This window comes from Sinocyclocheilus grahami, unplaced genomic scaffold (assembly GCF_001515645.1).
Source record: "Sinocyclocheilus grahami isolate Dianchi unplaced genomic scaffold, SAMN03320097.WGS_v1.1 scaffold844.1, whole genome shotgun sequence".
NCBI classification, from domain to species: Eukaryota; Metazoa; Chordata; class Actinopteri; order Cypriniformes; family Cyprinidae; genus Sinocyclocheilus; species Sinocyclocheilus grahami.
Genome location: NW_015506023.1, coordinates 271,179 through 290,558, shown reverse-complemented (window position 1 = coordinate 290,558; position 19,380 = coordinate 271,179). Strand labels below are relative to the sequence as shown.

Below are 19,380 nucleotides of genomic sequence, written 5' to 3'. Positions count from 1 at the left end.
AACGTTTTTCTATTTTAATATACATTAAACTGTAATGTAGTTCTGTGATGCGCAGCTGTATTTTCAGCATCATTCCTCCAGTCTTCAGTGTCACATGATCTTCAGAAATCAGTATAATATGCTGATTTATTATCAATATTTGAAACTGTTGTGCTGCTTCATACTTTTTTTCAGGATTCTTTGATGAATAAAAAGTTACAACGAACAGCATTTATTTAAAATAGAAATCTTTTCTAACAATATACGCTACAGTTCAAAAGTTTGGGGTCAGTACATTTTTAGTCTTTCTTTTTTTGAAAGAAATTAAAGCTTTTATTCAGCGAGGATGTGTTAAGAAGTGACAGCAAATATTTATATTGTTAGAAAAGATTTATATTTTGAATAAATGCTGTTCTTTTTAACTTTTTATTCATCAAAGAATCCTGAAAAAAGTATCACAGTTTCCAAAATAATATTTGGCAGCACAACATTGATAATTCTAATCATAAATCAGCGTATTAAAGTGACACTGAAGACTGGAGTAATGATGATAGAAATTCAGCGCTGCATCACAGAAATAAATTATATTTTAAAGGATATTAAAATAGAAACCATTGTTTTATATTGTAATAACATTTTGCAAGATTACTGTTTTTTTCTGTATTTTTGATCAAATAAACACAGCCTTGATGAGCAGAAGACACGTCTTTAAAAACATTTCAAGTCTTACTGATCCCAAACTATTGACCGCTAGTCTGTATATACTGTATATATACACACTGTATACTACTAAACTACTAAAAACTAAACTATAAAAATAGCAAAAACACAAACTAAAATATTAATAAAAATATAATAGTATCACAACGATACTAAAATAACACTGATAAGTTTGCATTATTTTCTTTTAAAGAGTTAACTAGAGCAGGAAACAACACAATAACGGAAAGATTATTTGATCATTAAACAAATTTACTAAAACTTTAAGTAAAATTTAAATAAATAAAAACCTGATTCAAAAATATAATAGTATCTCAATGATAGCACAGGGGGAAAAATAACACTGATGAGAGCAGCACAATAACAAAAAGATTATTTGATTATTACATTTACTAAAACTTGAAATTAATAAAAAACGGATTCAATATAATAATATAATCTCAATGATACAAAAATAACACTGAAAGGTTTTGCATTGTATTCTTTTAAAGAGGTAACTGGAGCAGGAAGCAACACAATAACGTGAAGATTATTTGACGTACTTGCGGAAATACGTGACCTGTCCGTTGCTGAAATCAAACTTGTGCATGAGGGCCTGGCCATCGAACAGATGGAAGAAGGGCTCCGATCCGGCCTCAAACAAACCGGGGCCCAGACGGAGCAGACTGCCTTTTATAAACGAGGGGATGCGGCCTACAAACAACGCACATTACGCACAAGTGTTTTTCTTCAGGACTATGATTATCCATACACTGGAGAATGATGATTAGTACATATGAGCAGCTCCAGTTTAAATGCAACTCAAGCTGATTCCAGAAATGTACCACTACTATTGAAAATCTAGAAAACAAATGCACATCTAGAAAAAAATGCAGGTGCACAGTTACAAATAAATGTAAAAAATAAATAAATAATAGTAATAATAATAAATAAGAATTTATATATATATATATATATATATATTTTTTTTTTTCAAAAAACTAAAATTCATCTGCAACATTTCATCTTGGAAAGGGTTTTTGTCATCAAACAAGCACATCATTTTTTTATTTTTAATTTTTTTTTAAATCGGATGAATTTGAGTGGTGGATATTAAAATACATTTACAAAGGAACATAATTTTTTTCCCATGTTTTCAATTATTATGGCAAAAACGTCATGAAAACAGAAGAAAATACCCGTGACGGTTGCTGGAAGAGGTTCGTTCAGCTCCTCCACAGTCTCAAAGATTTTCTTATATCCTAATAAATAAATAATAGAAATAAAAATAAATAAGAATTTATATATATATATATATATATATATTTTTTTTTTCAAAAAACTAAAATTCATCTGCAACATTTCATCTTGGAAAGGGTTTTTGTCATCAAACAAGCACATCATTTTTTAATTTTTAATTTTTTTTTAAATCGGATGAATTTGAGTGGTGGATATTAAAATACATTTACAAAGGAACATAATTTTTTTCCCATGTTTTCAATTATTATGGCAAAAACGTCATGAAAACAGAAGAAAATACCCGTGACGGTTGCTGGAAGAGGTTCGTTCAGCTCCTCCACAGTCTCAAAGATTTTCTTATATCCTCCAGCAGGGTGTTCAAAACTGAAAAGTGAAGGGAAAAAATGTTCAAATACAAAGGATGGAAAATCTGAGAGAATCAATGCACGGATTTTGCCATTTTACATCATCACTACATACATGTTTCCAATGACATAAACAGGACAGCATAAATCCAAAATATACTGTTCATCCAGATATGTCAAAGCTTGAGAATAAAAAGAAAGTCACTTACCGGCTAGCCATGATCTCTGCTGGGACAGTCTCGCGTCTGTGACTCGGCTTGTTCTTCTGGGTTCGTCAGCAGAGCCCTGAGTTTATGGGGTTTTATACTCTTGCACAGGTTTACTCAGACTAACTTTGACTCCTGTTACAGCCAATGGCAGCATTTACTAAACAACAAGCCCATTGTACAGGAGCCGGAGATGCCAGCTACAATAACCATTCCTTCAAATAGGATTTGAGATTTTCACGCAGCTGAAAGCTGATGCAATCAGGTGCACAAAATGTGATTGTACAACATAAGAAACATTAATCAGCTGACAAAACCCCCAACAAAGACCTTATTCAGCCAATAATAACACTGAAATTCATATGCAGCCGTTTTCATAACAATGCACACTTGTAAACAAGTTTTAGAATATTTCCACATCAGTTTAAAATCTATTAGGAGAGTAAAAAAAAAACATTGTAAATAAACAGTAAAAAAATAAATAAATACATATATACACACACACACACACACACACACACTCTCTCTCTCTCTCACACACACACATATACTCACACACGCACACACTCTCACACACACACGCACACACACACACATACTGTCTCACACACATAGACACACACACACACACAGACACACACACACACACACATACTCTCACACACACACACACACACACACACATACTCTCTCACACACACACACACACACACACACACAGACACACACACACACATACACACACACACGCACACACTCTCACACACACACGCACACACACACACATACTGTCTCACACACATAGACACACACACACACACAGACACACACACACACATACACACACACACGCACACACTCTCACACACACACGCACACACACACTCTCTCTCTCTCTCTCACACACACACATATAAATATATATATATATACAGTAGTCAACATTTGAAGATGATCATTAAAGTTGTCCTAAGACAAGAAAGCATTTTGGTTTTAGGTTTTAGGACAACTTTGATGAAAGGCTTTGATCCACTTCCAATGTTGACTACTGTATATATTTGTATATATATATAGAGAGAGTGAAAAAATGGATTCCATGACAAAAGTCAGTGTATTCTCTTTCTATATTTAACACTAACAAAAGTCTGTCAAATCTGTGGTAGTAAAATGTAAATGTTAAAATAGTCTAACAAAATAAACCACTATGTTTAGTCTCCAAATGCTCTTTGATGAAGAAATGCGGTGTATATTATATTGCAGCACAACCAGCACATTGTCTGGCCTCAAAAAAGTCTCATATGCACCAAACCTATTTTTATGCCCTTTTTAAGCCAGTGCTGCTTATTTCATTTCGTACGTTTTGTAGGTCACACGAGTATAAAGGGTTTTGTTGCAGCAGCTTCCTGTTTTTATGACATTCCTGAACAGATTTGTATTAACGGTGAAGCATGCTTGTTGCAGCAGCACAGCCGAACTAAACAAGCGTAGCATTGCCAAAGAACACTTCTGCACGAGTACCTCTTAAAACAGCATTTATGAGAGATTGGACAAAAACATAACATTCAAAATATATATATGATACAGCCTATTATAACATATTGTGTCTATCAAATCCATATCTATAAAAGGTGGCAAGTCAAAATGCATTTTTATTTATTTCTTGCATGCTTGCTTGTAATTCCACTGGCTTCTCATAATTGAAATTGCTAACCCAGTGGCGTTTTTTTATCTCGAGTTTCTTCATGCATGTTCAACGGTTCATTAATTGAAAAAGGACAGCATGTGAGAAGCGTGCATCGTCTTTGAATAACTACTGTGGAAAGGTCAACACTTAAAGGGATAGTTCAACCAAAAAATGAGTTATGTTATCATTCACTCAACCTTCAAAGTCGTTCCAAAAGAAGATATTTTGAAGAATGTTGATAACATAGTAGACAAGAAACTGTTTGGTTACATTCTTCAAAATGTCTTCATTTGTGTTCATCAGAAGAAAAACAATGTTTTGCCCTGAAAACTAGTTCACAGCCAGACTATCATCCCATCGTGTCATTATTATCAGCTTCAAAGTAAGCCATACACATATATTTCCTAGTGCGTCTAAACTCACATTCACATTTCATCTGTGACAGCTTGAATTTGCATGTGAGTGTTTAAAACGTGTTAAACCACGGGAGCGGTTTCTGTGGCTTAATCTGAGCTCTCGTGTGTATTTACACGTGTTGAGAACGATTACCTCGCTCTAGACTTGCTTCTATTCGAGAAAACAAGTAGAATACGTTCCTTATTTGGGGAACCAAGGTTACATATGTGTCCCTGCAGCACAAAAGCAGTGTTAAGTCGCTGGGGGATATTTGTAGCAATTCCCAACAATACATTGTATGGGTCACAATTATACATTTCTCTTTTATGCCAAAAATCATTAGGATATTAAGTAAAGATCATGTTCCATGAAGATATTTAGTAAATGTCCTACCGTAAATATATCAAAACTTAATGTTTGATTAGTAATATGCATTGCTAAGAACTTCATTTGGACAACTTTAAAGATGATTTTCTCAGTATTTAGATTTTTTTGCACCCTCAGATTCCAGATTTACAAATATTGTGCTATCCTAACAAACCATACATCAATGGAAAGTATATTTATTCAGCTTTCAGAGGATGCATAAATCTCAATTTTAAAAAATTGACCCTTATGACTGGTTTTGTGCTCCAGGGTCACATATATACGGAAGTTTATAAGACACAATTTTGCATTTCAAATCAGGATGTCTAGTCCGTTCTGTCACATTGTTTTTCAGCCTCTTACGCCATGAGCCTTATTTCGTATAGTATAGAGTTGCAAAGAAGAAATGGAATCAGAAAGGACCACAAGCCAGAGCGCAAAATTTCAAATACGGTCATAACTTTATGCTTCACTCTGCTTCAGCGTTAACTCTCATCTAAACTACATGTGTGTGCGTGTTTGTTAGAAGAGTTTAAATGCTTTGCCGGATCAGTATTAGGGGATTATATATGGCCAAAAGAGAAATCTCCCTCTATGGACTATAGACGTTCTCACTAAATATTTGCTGGATGAGTGTTGGTCTGACCTCTGAGAACAAGTCTATAAAGAATCCCCCAAATCAGTTACTTGATCCAAATAGATTTTATTGATCCTGATTAATTATATTTTCCCCTTACATCTCATAACACAGACAGTCCTTGTTTATGACCTACACACACATATATGGTATACTATAGTACTATACTATGTATATAGTAACATAGCATTACATTTGGACGTTATAAATTTATTTTGTATTAGTATTCAAATGGTTGTTTTCGTAATCTTAAGGTTTTATTAATTTATTAACTCTTGAGATGTGGGAAAGCTTGATTTTTTATATAAATGCACACACACACACAAGCAGCAGTAATGGTGACACTTTTATAATTTTAAGTTATTTTAATCACATTTAATAATCAAAGGCCTATGTGCATAATACATCAGAGCATATGAATACAGTGTTGCCTGAAACAAACTGAATAATGCATCAAAGTCTTGGAAACTTGCTCTTTAAGGTCGAGCGTTCTTCTCGTTTCTGCCTTTTGTGATGTCCACAGAGAATTCAGTTGAGTTAAACGATCATTTTGTACAATTACGAATATCAAACCATATTAAATATAAGCTTCCAGTACCCCAGAGTTCAAAATGCCAAACTGCGCAAACTATAATAAGGTAAAAAATTAACCATTATGTCCACACATCTGGTAACAATATTGAATTTGAACATTTCTGCTTTCTTGTAATAATTCATTATGTGTCTTCATGCAAACCCCTTCCCCAAAACTCAAACACTTGGATTAAAGTACTCTGAAGCCACACCATTAAATGACCCGACCGTTCTTTGGGCCTGACATCGTCCTAGATCTTCCTAACGCCAATCCCTAACAGCAGATAAAGCCCACAGATGAACAATAAATCTTCATGATTGGCATTCTTTTAAAAACGGCTCCATCGGAAGCGACTCGTGACATTTCAGAACAGTTAACTCCAGAAAAGAATGTTCCAGAACATTAGCCAGCAGGGATAAACGAAAAGGGCTAAGAGTGGATATACGAGCGATCCGTAGAGAGCGTGATCAAGAATGCCCTGCGAGATGACCGAGAGGAAGAGCATCCAGCCCTCGCTGACGCTGACAGGCGCTTCGATGAGCTCCTGGTAGATGAAGACGCAGTAGAGGATGGTGAAGGCAGGACTGAGCAGCACCATGGCCAGAGCGCTCAGAGCTCTAACAGAGAGACCAAACACACAGCAAGAGACACGAGATTAGAGGCTCATCTAAATAGGAGACCACAGACACAATTTCACACTGTGATATCACTGACCACAGAGCAAACTGAAGCAGCAATCAAATCAACACGTAACATGAGTACTGCAGTCAGACTGTGTGTGACAAACACTGTGTCCATATGAGTCACATGCAATCAGTAACACTTTGTTCTACAGTAATAGCACCGAGACGGTTTCTCACAAACGATTAATCCTTATCCTGTTAACCATCATCCCCCTTTTTGAATTTATGATTGCTTTGGAATCAGACCTGAAATTGTTTTTAAAAAAGACACCCAGCAGATTATTGAATGCTGAAGTGGGAGTGAAAAAAAAAAAAAAAAAGTGTAAAAAAGTTATGAGTTAAAGAAAATTTACTGTGCTTAACATTTTATATTTTATTTAAAATAAATATTTTACAAAACGTTTTGGAATCCTAGGTGTATATGACTTTCTTCTTTCAGACGAATCCAATCGGAGTTATATTAAAAATGGTCCTGGCTCTTCAAAGCTTTATAATGGCAGTGAATGGGTGTTTTTTTTCTTTCTTTTTCTCAATAGTCCAAAAGAAGTCTAATAAAGTGCATCCATCCATCAATAATAAAAAGTGTCTCACATGGCTCCGAGGGGTGAATAAAGGCCTCCTGAGGCGAATCGATGCGTATTTGATTTCAGAAAAACATCCATATTTAAAGCTTTATAAACCGTAATCTCTAGCTTGCGCTAACTGTCGTACAAGCGTTCATTCCGGCGGATGACGTAGGCGTAGCTGCCATTATAAAGCTTGGAAGAGCCACGATTTTTTTTTTTAATACAACTCCAATTGTATTCATCTGAAAGAAGAAAGTATAGTATAGTACATATACACCTAGGATGGCTTGAGGGTGAGTATATTTTAATTTCTGGGTGAACTATCCGTTTAAATCAAAGCCATATGTCTACACAAGTTATGTTCCAAATTTGAAGTTGACATCACAAAAATTAGGTTCCTATGAGATTTAGTTTAGGTGCTATACCAAAAACAAAAAAATACCAAAAAATGATGCATTCTTCTGCAACAAATCAATATCGGTCACAATATCACTTCTATCATGGCTTGAGGGTGAGTATATTTTAATTTCTGGGTGAACTATCCGTTTAAATCAAAGCCATATGTCTACACAAGTTATGTTCCAAATTTGAAGTTGACATCACAAAAATTTGGTTCCTATGAGATTTAGTTTAGGTGCTATACCAAAAACAAAAAAAATACCAAAAAATGATGCATTCTTCTGCAACAAATCAATATCGGTCACAATATCACTTCTATCAAAAAAAAAAAACAATCACCAAATATGGAACCTTGAATGTCAGACCTTTCCAACTATACGTTTAGTCAAGGTTGGGAAAAGATTTGATTATAAAATCGTGTAGTAAATTTTGTAATAGGATACCTGACACCGTCCACTAGGGGGATGAACCCACTAAACCCACCATTTTCATGGTAAAGCAATGTCCAATTTCAAAATATTTTGGCCAAAAAAAATAAAATATCGGTCACAATATCACTTCTATCAAAAAAAAAAAACAATCACCAAATATGGAACCTTGAATGTCAGACCTTTCCAACTATAGGTTTAGTCAAGGTTGGGAAAAGATTTGATTATAAAATCGTGTAGTAAATTTTGTAATAGGATACCTGACACCGTCCACTAGGGGGATGAACCCACTAAACCCACCATTTTCATGGTAAAGCAATGTCCAATTTCAAAATATTTTGGCCAAAAAATTTATAATGGCCAGTGGGTCTCTCGATTTCAATAAAAAGATTTGCTTATATTGTGATGCAATACATTTTCTGATTTTCACCAAAATTGACTCCGATTATGTTCAGAGCATGCTCGACAAAGGATTATTTGTTGAAGTGTGCTTACTTGGGCATGTGCGGCGTCATGCTGGCGGTGATCGGCACCAGTGTAACGGCCAAGACGAATCCCAGAGAGAAGTTAATGAGGGCTGTGCAGCCCAACAGCACAGCTAGATAGAGCAAAGCCGTGAGCTTCAGCACTTTCCAGCCCTGCTCTGTGCCCTCTCCAGACAGCAACCTGTCACAGACACATGATTCACGTGGGCGAATAAACATCTGACACAGACTGCGTTCAGATGAGTTTGTGTGTGTACCGCTGTGTGTTGTGCGGCAGGGCTAGGCCTGCGGTGTAGATGGCTACAGCAGTGAGCACCACAGCTTCGGTTTCAGACACCGGGAAGTGCTCCACAGCCATTTCCTGCAGATGAACAGGTAGCAGATACAGCGCCACACCTGTCAGGTGACTGATCACCACTGGGGTCAACACGGTCAACACGCCCGGACCGGACGGCTGCAGAGAAACAGAGAAACAAACGTGAAGCACTGGAGCACAAAACCAGTCATAAGGGTCAATTTTTCGAATTGAGATGTATACATCATCTGAAAAGCTGAATAAATACGCTTTCCATTGATGTGTGGTTTGTTAGGATCGGACAATATTTGGCCGAGATACAACTATATGAAAATCTGGAATCCGAGGGTGCAAAAAAATCTAAATATTGAGAAAATCTCCTTTAGAGTTGTCCAAATTAAGTTCTTAGCAATGCATATTACTAATCAAAAATTAAGTTTTGGTATATTTACGGTAGGAAATTTACAAAATATCTTCATGGAACATGATCTTTACTTAATATCCTAATGATTTTTGGCATAAAAGAAAAATCAATAATTTTGACCCATACAATGTAATGTTGGCTATTGCTACAAATATCCCCCAGCGACTTAACACTGCTTCTGTGCTGCAGGGTCACAAATGTAATGCAGGAACATCTGCAATGAGCTTCCACCACTGAATCAGATGTGTTAATTACATTTCTTCATTTGTTTTAATTACAATAAAGAGAGTTAGCCCTCATGTTGTGTTTCAGTCATTCTGACTCAGAGATTATTTTCTTTTTCCCAAAAATGCTATTTAATGTCATTGCACTGGACTGAAACGTACTGGCTTTGCTCACACTACTTTTTCAGAACTATTAGGATTTTTTTTCCAATTTGCACAGGTTTTGCATTTCATTTATACCCGATTGATCGTAGACCTCATAGATCTGAGTTTATGCATCTCAGTTTTTGAGTGAAAAAAGCATTGTGTGTGGATAAATTGTGGCAATGTTCACTAAAAACCTGAGGTGCATGAGTTCAGATCAATGAGGCCTACGATCGATCGCTTACAAATGAAATAAAGAACCTGTGCTAACCTGAAGAAAACAAGTTAACAAAAAGATTGAATCTATGATTTGGTGAAAATATAATTTGACCGAATCAGGTTAAGGATTTCCAGCACAACACAAGGGTTAAACAATTTCACTTCCATAACGCGACATTTTACACTGAAAAAAAAAAATAGACAAATGTATTCATCAGGAACTGATCGGATCATGAAAAGTGTGCAAGACCTCTGTTTGATTTTGCAGTGGGTAATGCCATAATCTTTATTTATTTACTGTTTCAGCTCTTGGCAACATTTCAGAAGCACAGCATATCTAATACGTACAAATGATGTAATGCAGACCAAGATACAGATGCTTTCATGCAATTTTACTTGAATCAGGTGTAGTTTTACTTGTACTGCCTTGAAGACAACCTAAGCAAAGCGTGCAACAACTTATCCCACTCTCCCGTTTAAAACATTTATCAAATACCAATTTCTTTAGGTGTACATGGTGTACATTAAAAGCTGAATAAATACGCTTTCCATTGATGTGTGGTTTGTTAGGATCGGACAATATTTGGCCGAGATACAACTATATGAAAATCTGGAATCCGAGGGTGCAAAAAAATCTAAATATTGAGAAAATCTCCTTTAGAGTTGTCCAAATTAAGTTCTTAGCAATGCATATTACTAATCAAAAATTAAGTTTTGGTATATTTACGGTAGGAAATTTACAAAATATCTTCATGGAACATGATCTTTACTTAATATCCTAATGATTTTTGGCATAAAAGAAAAATCAATAATTTTGACCCATACAATGTAATGTTGGCTATTGCTACAAATATCCCCCAGCGACTTAACACTGCTTTTGTGCTGCAGGGACACAAATGTAATGCAGGAACATCTGCAATGAGCTTCCACCACTGAATCAGATGTGTTAATTACATTTCTTCATTTGTTTTAATTACAATAAAGAGAGTTAGCCCTCATGTTGTGTTTCAGTCATTCTGACTCAGAGATTATTTTCTTTTTCCCAAAAATGCTATTTAATGTCATTGCACTGGACTGAAACGTACTGGCTTTGCTCACACTACTTTTTCAGAACTATTAGGATTTTTTTTCCAATTTGCACAGGTTTTGCATTTCATTTATACCCGATTGATCGTAGACCTCATAGATCTGAGTTTATGCATCTCAGTTTTTGAGTGAAAAAAGCATTGTGTGTGGATAAATTGTGGCAATGTTCACTAAAAACCTGAGGTGCATGAGTTCAGATCAATGAGGCCTACGATCGATCGCTTACAAATGAAATAAAGAACCTGTGCTAACCTGAAGAAAACAAGTTAACAAAAAGATTGAATCTATGATTTGGTGAAAATATAATTTGACCGAATCAGGTTAAGGATTTCCAGCACAACACAAGGGTTAAACAATTTTACTTCCATAACGTGACATTTTACACTGAAAAAAAAAAATAGACAAATGTATTCATCAGGAACTGATCGGATCATGAAAAGTGTGCAAGACCTCTGTTTGATTTTGCAGTGGGTAATGCCATAATCTTTATTTATTTACTGTTTCAGCTCTTGGCAACATACACAGCATATCTAATACGTACAAATGATGTAATGCAGACCAAGATACAGATGCTTTCATGCAATTTTACTTGAATCAGGTGTAGTTTTACTTGTACTGCCTTGAAGACAACCTAAGCAAAGCGTGCAACAACTTATCCCACTCTCCCGTTTAAAACATTTATCAAATACCAATTTCTTTAGGTGTACATGGTGTACATTTAAATAACACAAGACTCACTTGCTCTGCTTCAGTAACTCCATCCACTGCTTCCAGAGCAGGTGCTCCCAGATTAACCCAGAGATCCAGAGCCTGCAGCCACATTAAGGATTCTAACAAACACATTAGCCGAGTCTGGTAGTGTTATATTCTGAAATACTGCATGTCCCAGGGGTTTCGTTCAGAAAAAAGTAATTACACCTCAACGATTTATAAACATGCATGGATCGATCTACAGCCTTAAGGCAAAAAAGCAGCAATACATGAAGCACATCTCACACACAGAAGTCACTTTCGAGTTGCGAAATCTGTGTGGAGAAATTTGCTCTCATGCAAAATTCCCAGTCGACAGGATTCCTATTAAAATCACTGGATTTTTCCCAGAAAAATTTTCCAAATAGTCAGTGTGACTGCACTTTTTTTTTAATGCAAAATAATGAAAAATACAACACTGAGTTGAGCTCAATATAGATAATTCTGAACGCTTTCTAATAGAGAAATATACCGTCACACACAGAAGTCACTTTCGAGTTGCGAAATCTGTGTGGAGAAATTTGCTCTCATGCAAAATTCCCAGGCGACTGGATTCCTATTAAAATCATTGGATTTTTCCCAGAAAAATTTTCCAAATAGTCAGTGTGACTGCACTTTTTTTTTAATGCAAAATAATGAAAAATACAACACTGAGTTGAGCTCAATATAGACAATTCTGAACGGCTTTTAATAGAGAAATATACTTTTTTAACTGTATATTTGATTTCAATGACTCGTTCATCAATACTCCCAAGTCCCATTTATTTGTATTAGTTCTGTTTATTAGTTTCTTGTCTTCTTTGAGCATTTAGCCTTTAAAAAAAGAAGTGGAAAATCTTGATTGTTTTTAAATTAGATTTTGACTTCATCTTTTTTCCTGTGTTAAAAAATCGTGAAGTGACTCAGTCCTGGAAAGGATACTCGAAGCAGTAAGATGACAGCCAGGAGGCCAAACGCCGGCATATAGTAGCCGATGGAGACAAACCGAGAGAGAGAAGGCAAGAGGTAGAAGAAATACGACTGGTGAAGACGCTCCAGGAGATTGTTGAGCTTACGGACCATTCCCTCCAGCAACCTGTCAAACAACGGTTAGAGGAGAAGGACTGAATTCAAAGAAGATAAAGAAAGTGTTTGACCGGTCATGGCTCTAAATTTCGACGTCACAGCTGATTTCTTGTGTAATACAAAACCAACCTGCCAATGGTGGCCACGTCCATCTTGTAGTGTCTGAAACCATTGATGCCTCGAATAGAAGCGGCTTCGATGTGATAGCGGAGGAAGAGGCCGTGATCTCCCCAGGACCGTCCGCAAGCTTGTTTCAACACCATCAGCATCATGGTCTGAGCCGCGTGAGTGTAGCCCTCAGCCGTGTCCCAGTCATTCCTCTGGAGCTACGGCACAAGCAACAACAATGCTGAGATGTAACACCAGTGTCACACTAGTCTACTCCAGTGGAAACCGTGTTGCCAGATTGGGCGGATTTGCTTCCGATTGAGCGGGTCAAATTTGGTTAGACATGTGGACCAAATTTGGACTGGTTTGGGATCAGATTGCTGGTTTTTAATGTTTACATTTTAAAGGCTAATTGGTTAACAAACAAAACCCACTGTGTGAATTAATTGCCATGAATTTTATACTGCACATTTCAGTAATTCTGATGGTTACATCAAAGCTAGCTTGTGATGACTTAAAGGGATAGTTCACCCAAAAATGAAAATTTGATGTTTATCTGCTTACCCCCAAGATGTAGGTGACTTTGTTTCTTCAGTAGAACACAAACGAAGATTTTTAACTCAAACCGTTGCAGTCCGTCATTCATATAATGGAAGCTAGTTTTTTTTTTCTCCCAAAAACCATGGAAGTCAATGGCTACGTCAACTGTTTGGTTACCAACATTCTTTAAAATATCTTATTTTTTGAAGAAGAAACTCACACAGGTTTGGAACAAGTGGAGGGTGAGCTATTATCATCATAGAAAATAGGTATACTGTATGCTAATTTTAGTGAGAAATGATCGGCTTCAATGTACCTTAGATGCATAGTAAGCTAAAAATCACTATTAAAATGTAACTAATGTAATGACAATGTAATGCTAGATTGTTTTGTCTACCTTTCCCTGAATGGTGCACAGGACTCCTAACTTCTGACAGAAGGCATAGAAGAGGTTGGCTAGGTCCAGGTTGGGCAGCTGACCGTTTAGTCCTTCTAAAATCAGGTCCAGGCTGGTAATAACATCACTGCTGAGCTCCAATGAGAGGGCAGCTTGGATTGACCCTGCGCGACCCTGCAGCGGCGAGTACTCCATTCCTGAATAAAAGTGAGAAGCCAAAGCATAACCACAGACAGAACCGGCAATGTATTCTAGAAAATAGACGGAGTGAGTGCAAGTATGAAATTGGGTCATTTTTAATTTTCTGATCACCTGTACACACCTGTGATGTTAGTGTGATGGTAGCCTTCCAGCCAGGCCTGCATGCCGATCAAATCATGCTCATTCACCAAGAATATGATGTCTTTGGCCCAGAAAATCTGGTCTTTGGGGAACAAGAGGACAAACAAAAAAAAAACACAGCAAACTATAACTAAAACAAAACTCCTCAGCAGTAAGATTCAGACTCGAATGTCTTACATAACTGGTATCGTAGCATCGAGGCAAACACAATCTATCGCTCTGATTTCACTTCCATCTAGGAATAATCCACAGTATTCGTTTGTGAACTAGTTTTAGGCTATTATCAAAATTATGATCAACTGTAATTTAGCATCATCAAATCCATTCAAAATTTCAGGATACTTTTACATAAATGGCTATAATTCTTGATTGCAATGAGATATTAAAAAAAAAGAAGAAAAAAAAAGTATAACTATAAGTATATAGTTATTAAGTATAACTATGCAAACAAAACATTACATTTCAGTGTTTGGCTACTTGGTGGCACAATAACAATTGCAAACATAAAAAGACTCACCGTAACTTTTTTTGTTCAAGAATATTTGCCAAATTTAGCGCAGGAACATTTTTTTGGTCAAATCACTTAATCACTGAATTCCCCGCATGATTAACAGTTATGGCAAAGGCATCATTCCTGCATATAGCTTTATTATTCAATTTAGTAAAAAGGTTTTTTGAACAAAATGTCCAATTTTCTCAAACCTTAATACTGTGAAAGGACCGATTCTGCAAATGTACAAAAGATTCTATAAATATGGTAACCATAAAAAATACACTTCATCATGCATGCATCACCCCTGTTCTGAAATTTAAAAAACATTTGTAATTTTTTGTATGCATTATTTTAGTCATTACATTTGTGGCATTACTCACTAAATTATATAAGTACCTTTAACTCACTTAAATGCTGAAAGTATTAAACAAGCCAAATAACAGGCTTGTTTCCAGGACAAGTCCTCAATCTCCAAACTTTGAGATGCAACTTTTAAAGGCACTATAGCTGAATTCCCCGCATGATTAACAGTTATGGCAAAGGCATCATTCCTGCATATAGCTTTATTATTCAATTTAGTAAAAAGGTTTTTTGAACAAAATGTCCAATTTTCTCAAACCTTAATACTGTGAAAGGACCGATTCTGCAAATGTACAAAAGATTCTATAAATATGGTAACCATAAAAACTACACTTCATCATGCATGCATCACCCCTGTTCTGAAATTTAAAAAACATTTGTAATTTTTTGTATGCATTATTTTAGTCATTACATTTGTGGCATTACTCACTAAATTATATAAGTACCTATAAATCACTTAAATGCTGAAAGTATTAAACAAGCCAAATAACAGGCTTGTTTCCAGGACAAGTCCTCAATCTCCAAACTTTGAGATGCAACTTTTAAAGGCACTATAGAAAAATTTTGTATTAATATTTTTTAATAACAACATTAAGTATTATTATTAGGCAATACCTAGGATTTTTGTTAGACCTCAAATAGAATCACTACCAGCCCTTTTTTAGACTAGGTTTAGTCTAAAACTGAAAGCTTTTCATTATATAAAAGTATAAGTTAAATTAAATGTGAGGAGGGGGGGGACGAGACGAGCGAGGGGACGAGCGAGGCGACGAGACAGACGAGACGAGACGAGCGAGGCGACGAGACAGACGACGAGACAGACGAGACGAGCGAGGCGACGAGTGAGGCGAGACGAGCGAGGCGACGAGTGAGGCGAGACGAGCGAGGAGAGACAGACGAGACGAGCGAGGCGAGACAGACGAGACGATCGCGGATGATTAAGTTTTGCAGTATTGTGGATTTGGAAAAGCCTGTTGACTTTTGCAGTTTATCTAAGGTGATTTTGGACGTTTTTGTAAACATTCGCTTCTTATTTAAGTGGTTCCACAGTGTTTGCTGATTTTTACTTTATTTAAACTGTGTAATTTATTTATTTTATTTGACATCAAGGTGTATGCCATGCCTCCAAACTTTCTTATTAGTTTTGCTAATAAACGTTCTACGTTTCTTATTTATTTGGTTATATATTATACATGTTTACTCATTTCCAGTTTTGTATACCCATTTAAACTTTATGCAAGTTATTTGTTATTTTATATTAGGCATAGCCTTCCCTATAGCATGGTGTATTTTGTTAATAAAAGTTTTAGGCCTGTTTTATATAGGCCTATACGCTAAAGTGAGTTTGACGTTGTATTTAGTTGTTGCATTCAAGCAATTGATGCTGAGCTGCCACTAATTCGAAAGTGAAAGTAAAATGCGCACGGCGCTTAAAAGCGAATGAAAGCGAGGAAAAGAGGGAAAATTCAAACGAACTAAAAAAGAAAAAATTGCTTTACGCCGAATTGCTGCTATTTGAAAGTGCAAGTAAAATGTGCACGCCGCTTTTACAAGCTATTTAAAAGCGAGGAAAAGAGGGAACGCCCCCGCGGTGATACCGGCATTATTTCCTCAGCATCACAACCCTACAGTCAGCCAGTCATTCTCACAAAATAAATACTAGCACAAGGATTGGGAATTTGGAAAAAGACAAGGAATTTCAAAAGACGAGAAGGAAAAACGGCTGAATTTGCCAAATCAGAACTTTAAATGCAACACTGATTGAAATAAACGTCGACAGGATGCGTTTATAAAGTGTCTTACTCCTGAAATACTGCGCGAGCGCCAGCAGAAGACCGACCGCCTGGTTGTTGCTGTTTCCAGGACTGCAGGGAGCGGTGATGACCAGAGCCTCAGTCCGAGGAGCGCGAGGAGCTCGCAAGATCCCGTACACATTCGTGCCTCGAACCATCTGCACAAAACAAAGAGCGAAACATGTTTATATTCAACTGTACGTCACTCTCTCTTCAGTCTTACATCATTCTTGAGACGCTAAAGCATGCAAACAACTTCAGTCTACTAAACGCCTACATATCAATTTCTTTATAGTACTGTATAGTATTCCAAAAAACAGCTCACAGTCACAAGAGCTGATATGCATCAAGTGATGGTAATAACACCGACTCGGACACTCACATATCTTTCTTTGTTCTCGTCAGGGAAGGGCAGCTTACGGGAGAAGCTCTGAGTGAACACCTCCAGTCCTCTGGCTTGCATCGCTTTAACTAACCACTCCACCGGCATCCCACTGCAGAGACAAATCAGGATCATTTCTGACTAAACCTGCTTCATGCACACAGCATCACTTCCGCGTTCTGCTCACCCCGCCTTTGTTTTGTGAGCATCGAACTCCTTGGCGAGAGACAGCGCTCGCTCCCCGGAGGAGAAGCGCTCCTCCACCATAGTGGAGCCCATGGCGTTCTCGGACATGTATGTGCGCAGTGTGAAGGGCTCAAACGCCAGGCCCATGAACCACACGATGGCCGCCAGGTAGCACACCATACTGAACAACAGAGAAACAAATAATGAACAAGAAGTGATGGCAGAGAGTGTCAGGTTCACACAAGTGTAGCATGCTGTGATTTCAAAGGTGAAGCACCTACCATATGGGTGCGTTGAGGCGGGTCAAGAGGTTGGTCAGGGCTTTCCTGCGATTCGGGTCAGACAACAGACCCATGATGATAACCTACAGCTCTGCTTCAATAGACCTAATAAAACATCAAGATATTCTCATCTTAAACGTACGGAAGCACTGTATAATGGCTTGTATTGGTTGAACACCAGTGTTGAAGAGTTATTTTTCTGGAGAGACGCATACCTTATGGTCTTGTATATAATAATAGTTATATGTAGAAAACGATGGCTTAAAAATAAAAAAAAAAGTAAGATTTTTAATGCGTTTTAAAGACGTCTCTTCTGCTCAAGGCTGCATTTATTAGATCAGAAACACAGAAAAAGCAGTAAAATTGTGAAATATTATTGCAAATTAAAATAAGGGTTTTCTATTTTAATATACATTAAACTGTAATATATTTCTGAGATCAAAGCTGTATTTTCAGCATCATTCCTCCAGTCTTCAGCGTCACGTGATCTTCAGAAATCAGTATAATATGCTTCTTTAAAACACTTCTTTAAATCGCATTAAAAATCTTACAGATCCCAAACTATTAAACAGCAGTGTATATATATATATATATATATATAGCTTTAACATGCATTAAAAAATGCTTATAATATCATAACAGAAAATCTTTTTAATGTCAAAATGAATGCAAGGAAACGCCAGCACAAACAAAAACACCTCTAATCATCTCCCACAGCAAATTAATCAAACGAAAAGACCTCTTAACGCTTAAAAAGAGCAGAACTGTAGCATTATTAGGATGCATCACCTTAAGCAGCAGTATTGAGCAGCTCTTCCTCTCCTGCGACGAAGAAAACACAGTTTAGGAGCTTAGAACAACCGCAGAATGTGTTTAGACACTCGGATAAACGTCTCGGCACACCGCGCACTTACCTCGAGCTGGAAAACCATAAAACACGGGTGCGTTTGCAGCTGCAGTGCATTCATTTATTCAGAGTTCACGCTGCTGTTCCGTGTTCCGGTCGGAACTTACGCGTGAGGACCAACTTCCGGTGACGCTAAATGGGCGGGGCTTTAAAAATAAAATAAGAGTACAGAGGAAAAAAAATAATGCATAAAAGATGAAACGTGAATGCCATAAATCTATTCTTATAAATAAACGGTTTTATTTGCATGCAATTTAGCCACAGATGTATTAAATTAAAGATTAGTAGTAATAAAAATTACAAGTATTTGTCCATAAATATGTATTTCTATGTTTATATACTTATTTTTTTTAATGCATTTTCACATTAATGTTTTAATTTAGATATCCACATCTCGGAATTATAACTAATAATATTGTGGCTTTATGTGGCAACGGCGTGATAAAACCGTGTCAGTGATGTACATATGGATCATAATGTACACCGTTTTATCATCTAAAGCTCATTTAAGTGGAGTAAAGTGGTCAGGCTCGCTGCTGTATTCAGATCCATTTATTGCATTCAAGTTGTGTGCTCATTATTAAGCAAACATGTAATCAAACCAACTTCAAATGTTCCCGCACGAAGAAAAAAGCAACTTAAAGGTGCACACGCCACTCTCAATGCATTAAAAAATGA

At 36.6% G+C, this 19,380-nt stretch overlaps 2 protein-coding genes across 2 annotated transcripts in view; both read right to left on the bottom strand.

Moving 5' to 3' along the window:
* Positions 1-2,650, bottom strand: part of LOC107562849 (retinoid isomerohydrolase-like) — a 7,854-nt gene extending 5,204 nt beyond the window's left edge. The window contains exons 1-3 of the mRNA XM_016247591.1: positions 2,492-2,650; positions 2,219-2,301; positions 1,232-1,392 (exon numbers count right to left, since the gene is read on the bottom strand). Of these exons, the coding sequence (XP_016103077.1) occupies positions 1,232-1,392; positions 2,219-2,301; positions 2,492-2,502 (255 nt within the window). The 5' untranslated portion in view covers positions 2,503-2,650. The remainder of the gene's footprint in view (positions 1-1,231; positions 1,393-2,218; positions 2,302-2,491) is intronic.
* A 2,970-nt stretch (positions 2,651-5,620) lies between these two features.
* On the bottom strand, positions 5,621-18,837 carry gpaa1 (glycosylphosphatidylinositol anchor attachment 1). Its single transcript, XM_016247607.1, has 14 exons — positions 18,710-18,837; positions 18,585-18,617; positions 17,796-17,900; positions 17,516-17,695; positions 17,329-17,440; positions 16,957-17,104; positions 14,281-14,382; positions 13,959-14,155; positions 13,043-13,239; positions 12,770-12,923; positions 11,837-11,908; positions 8,964-9,160; positions 8,717-8,887; positions 5,621-6,762 (listed from the first exon to the last, which is right to left on the bottom strand). The coding sequence occupies exons 3-14, from the start codon at positions 17,867-17,869 to the stop codon at positions 6,519-6,521; spliced, it is 1,848 nt and encodes a 615-aa protein (XP_016103093.1). The 5' UTR covers positions 17,870-17,900; positions 18,585-18,617; positions 18,710-18,837; the 3' UTR covers positions 5,621-6,518.
* Between the last annotated feature and the right edge of the window lie 543 nt (positions 18,838-19,380).

Excerpts from the sequence above, each read along its gene's own strand:
- gpaa1 (XM_016247607.1), bottom strand. The coding sequence starts at position 17,869 with ATGGGTCTGTTGTCTGACCCGAATCGCAGGAAAGCCCTGACCAACCTC. Across the intron at positions 12,924-13,042 it reads GACGTGGCCACCATTGGCAG|GTTGCTGGAGGGAATGGTCC; the intron begins GTTGGTTTTGTA and ends GTTGTTTGACAG. Across the intron at positions 11,909-12,769 it reads CTGTCATCTTACTGCTTCGA|GCTCTGGATCTCTGGGTTAA; the intron begins GTATCCTTTCCA and ends ATGTGGCTGCAG.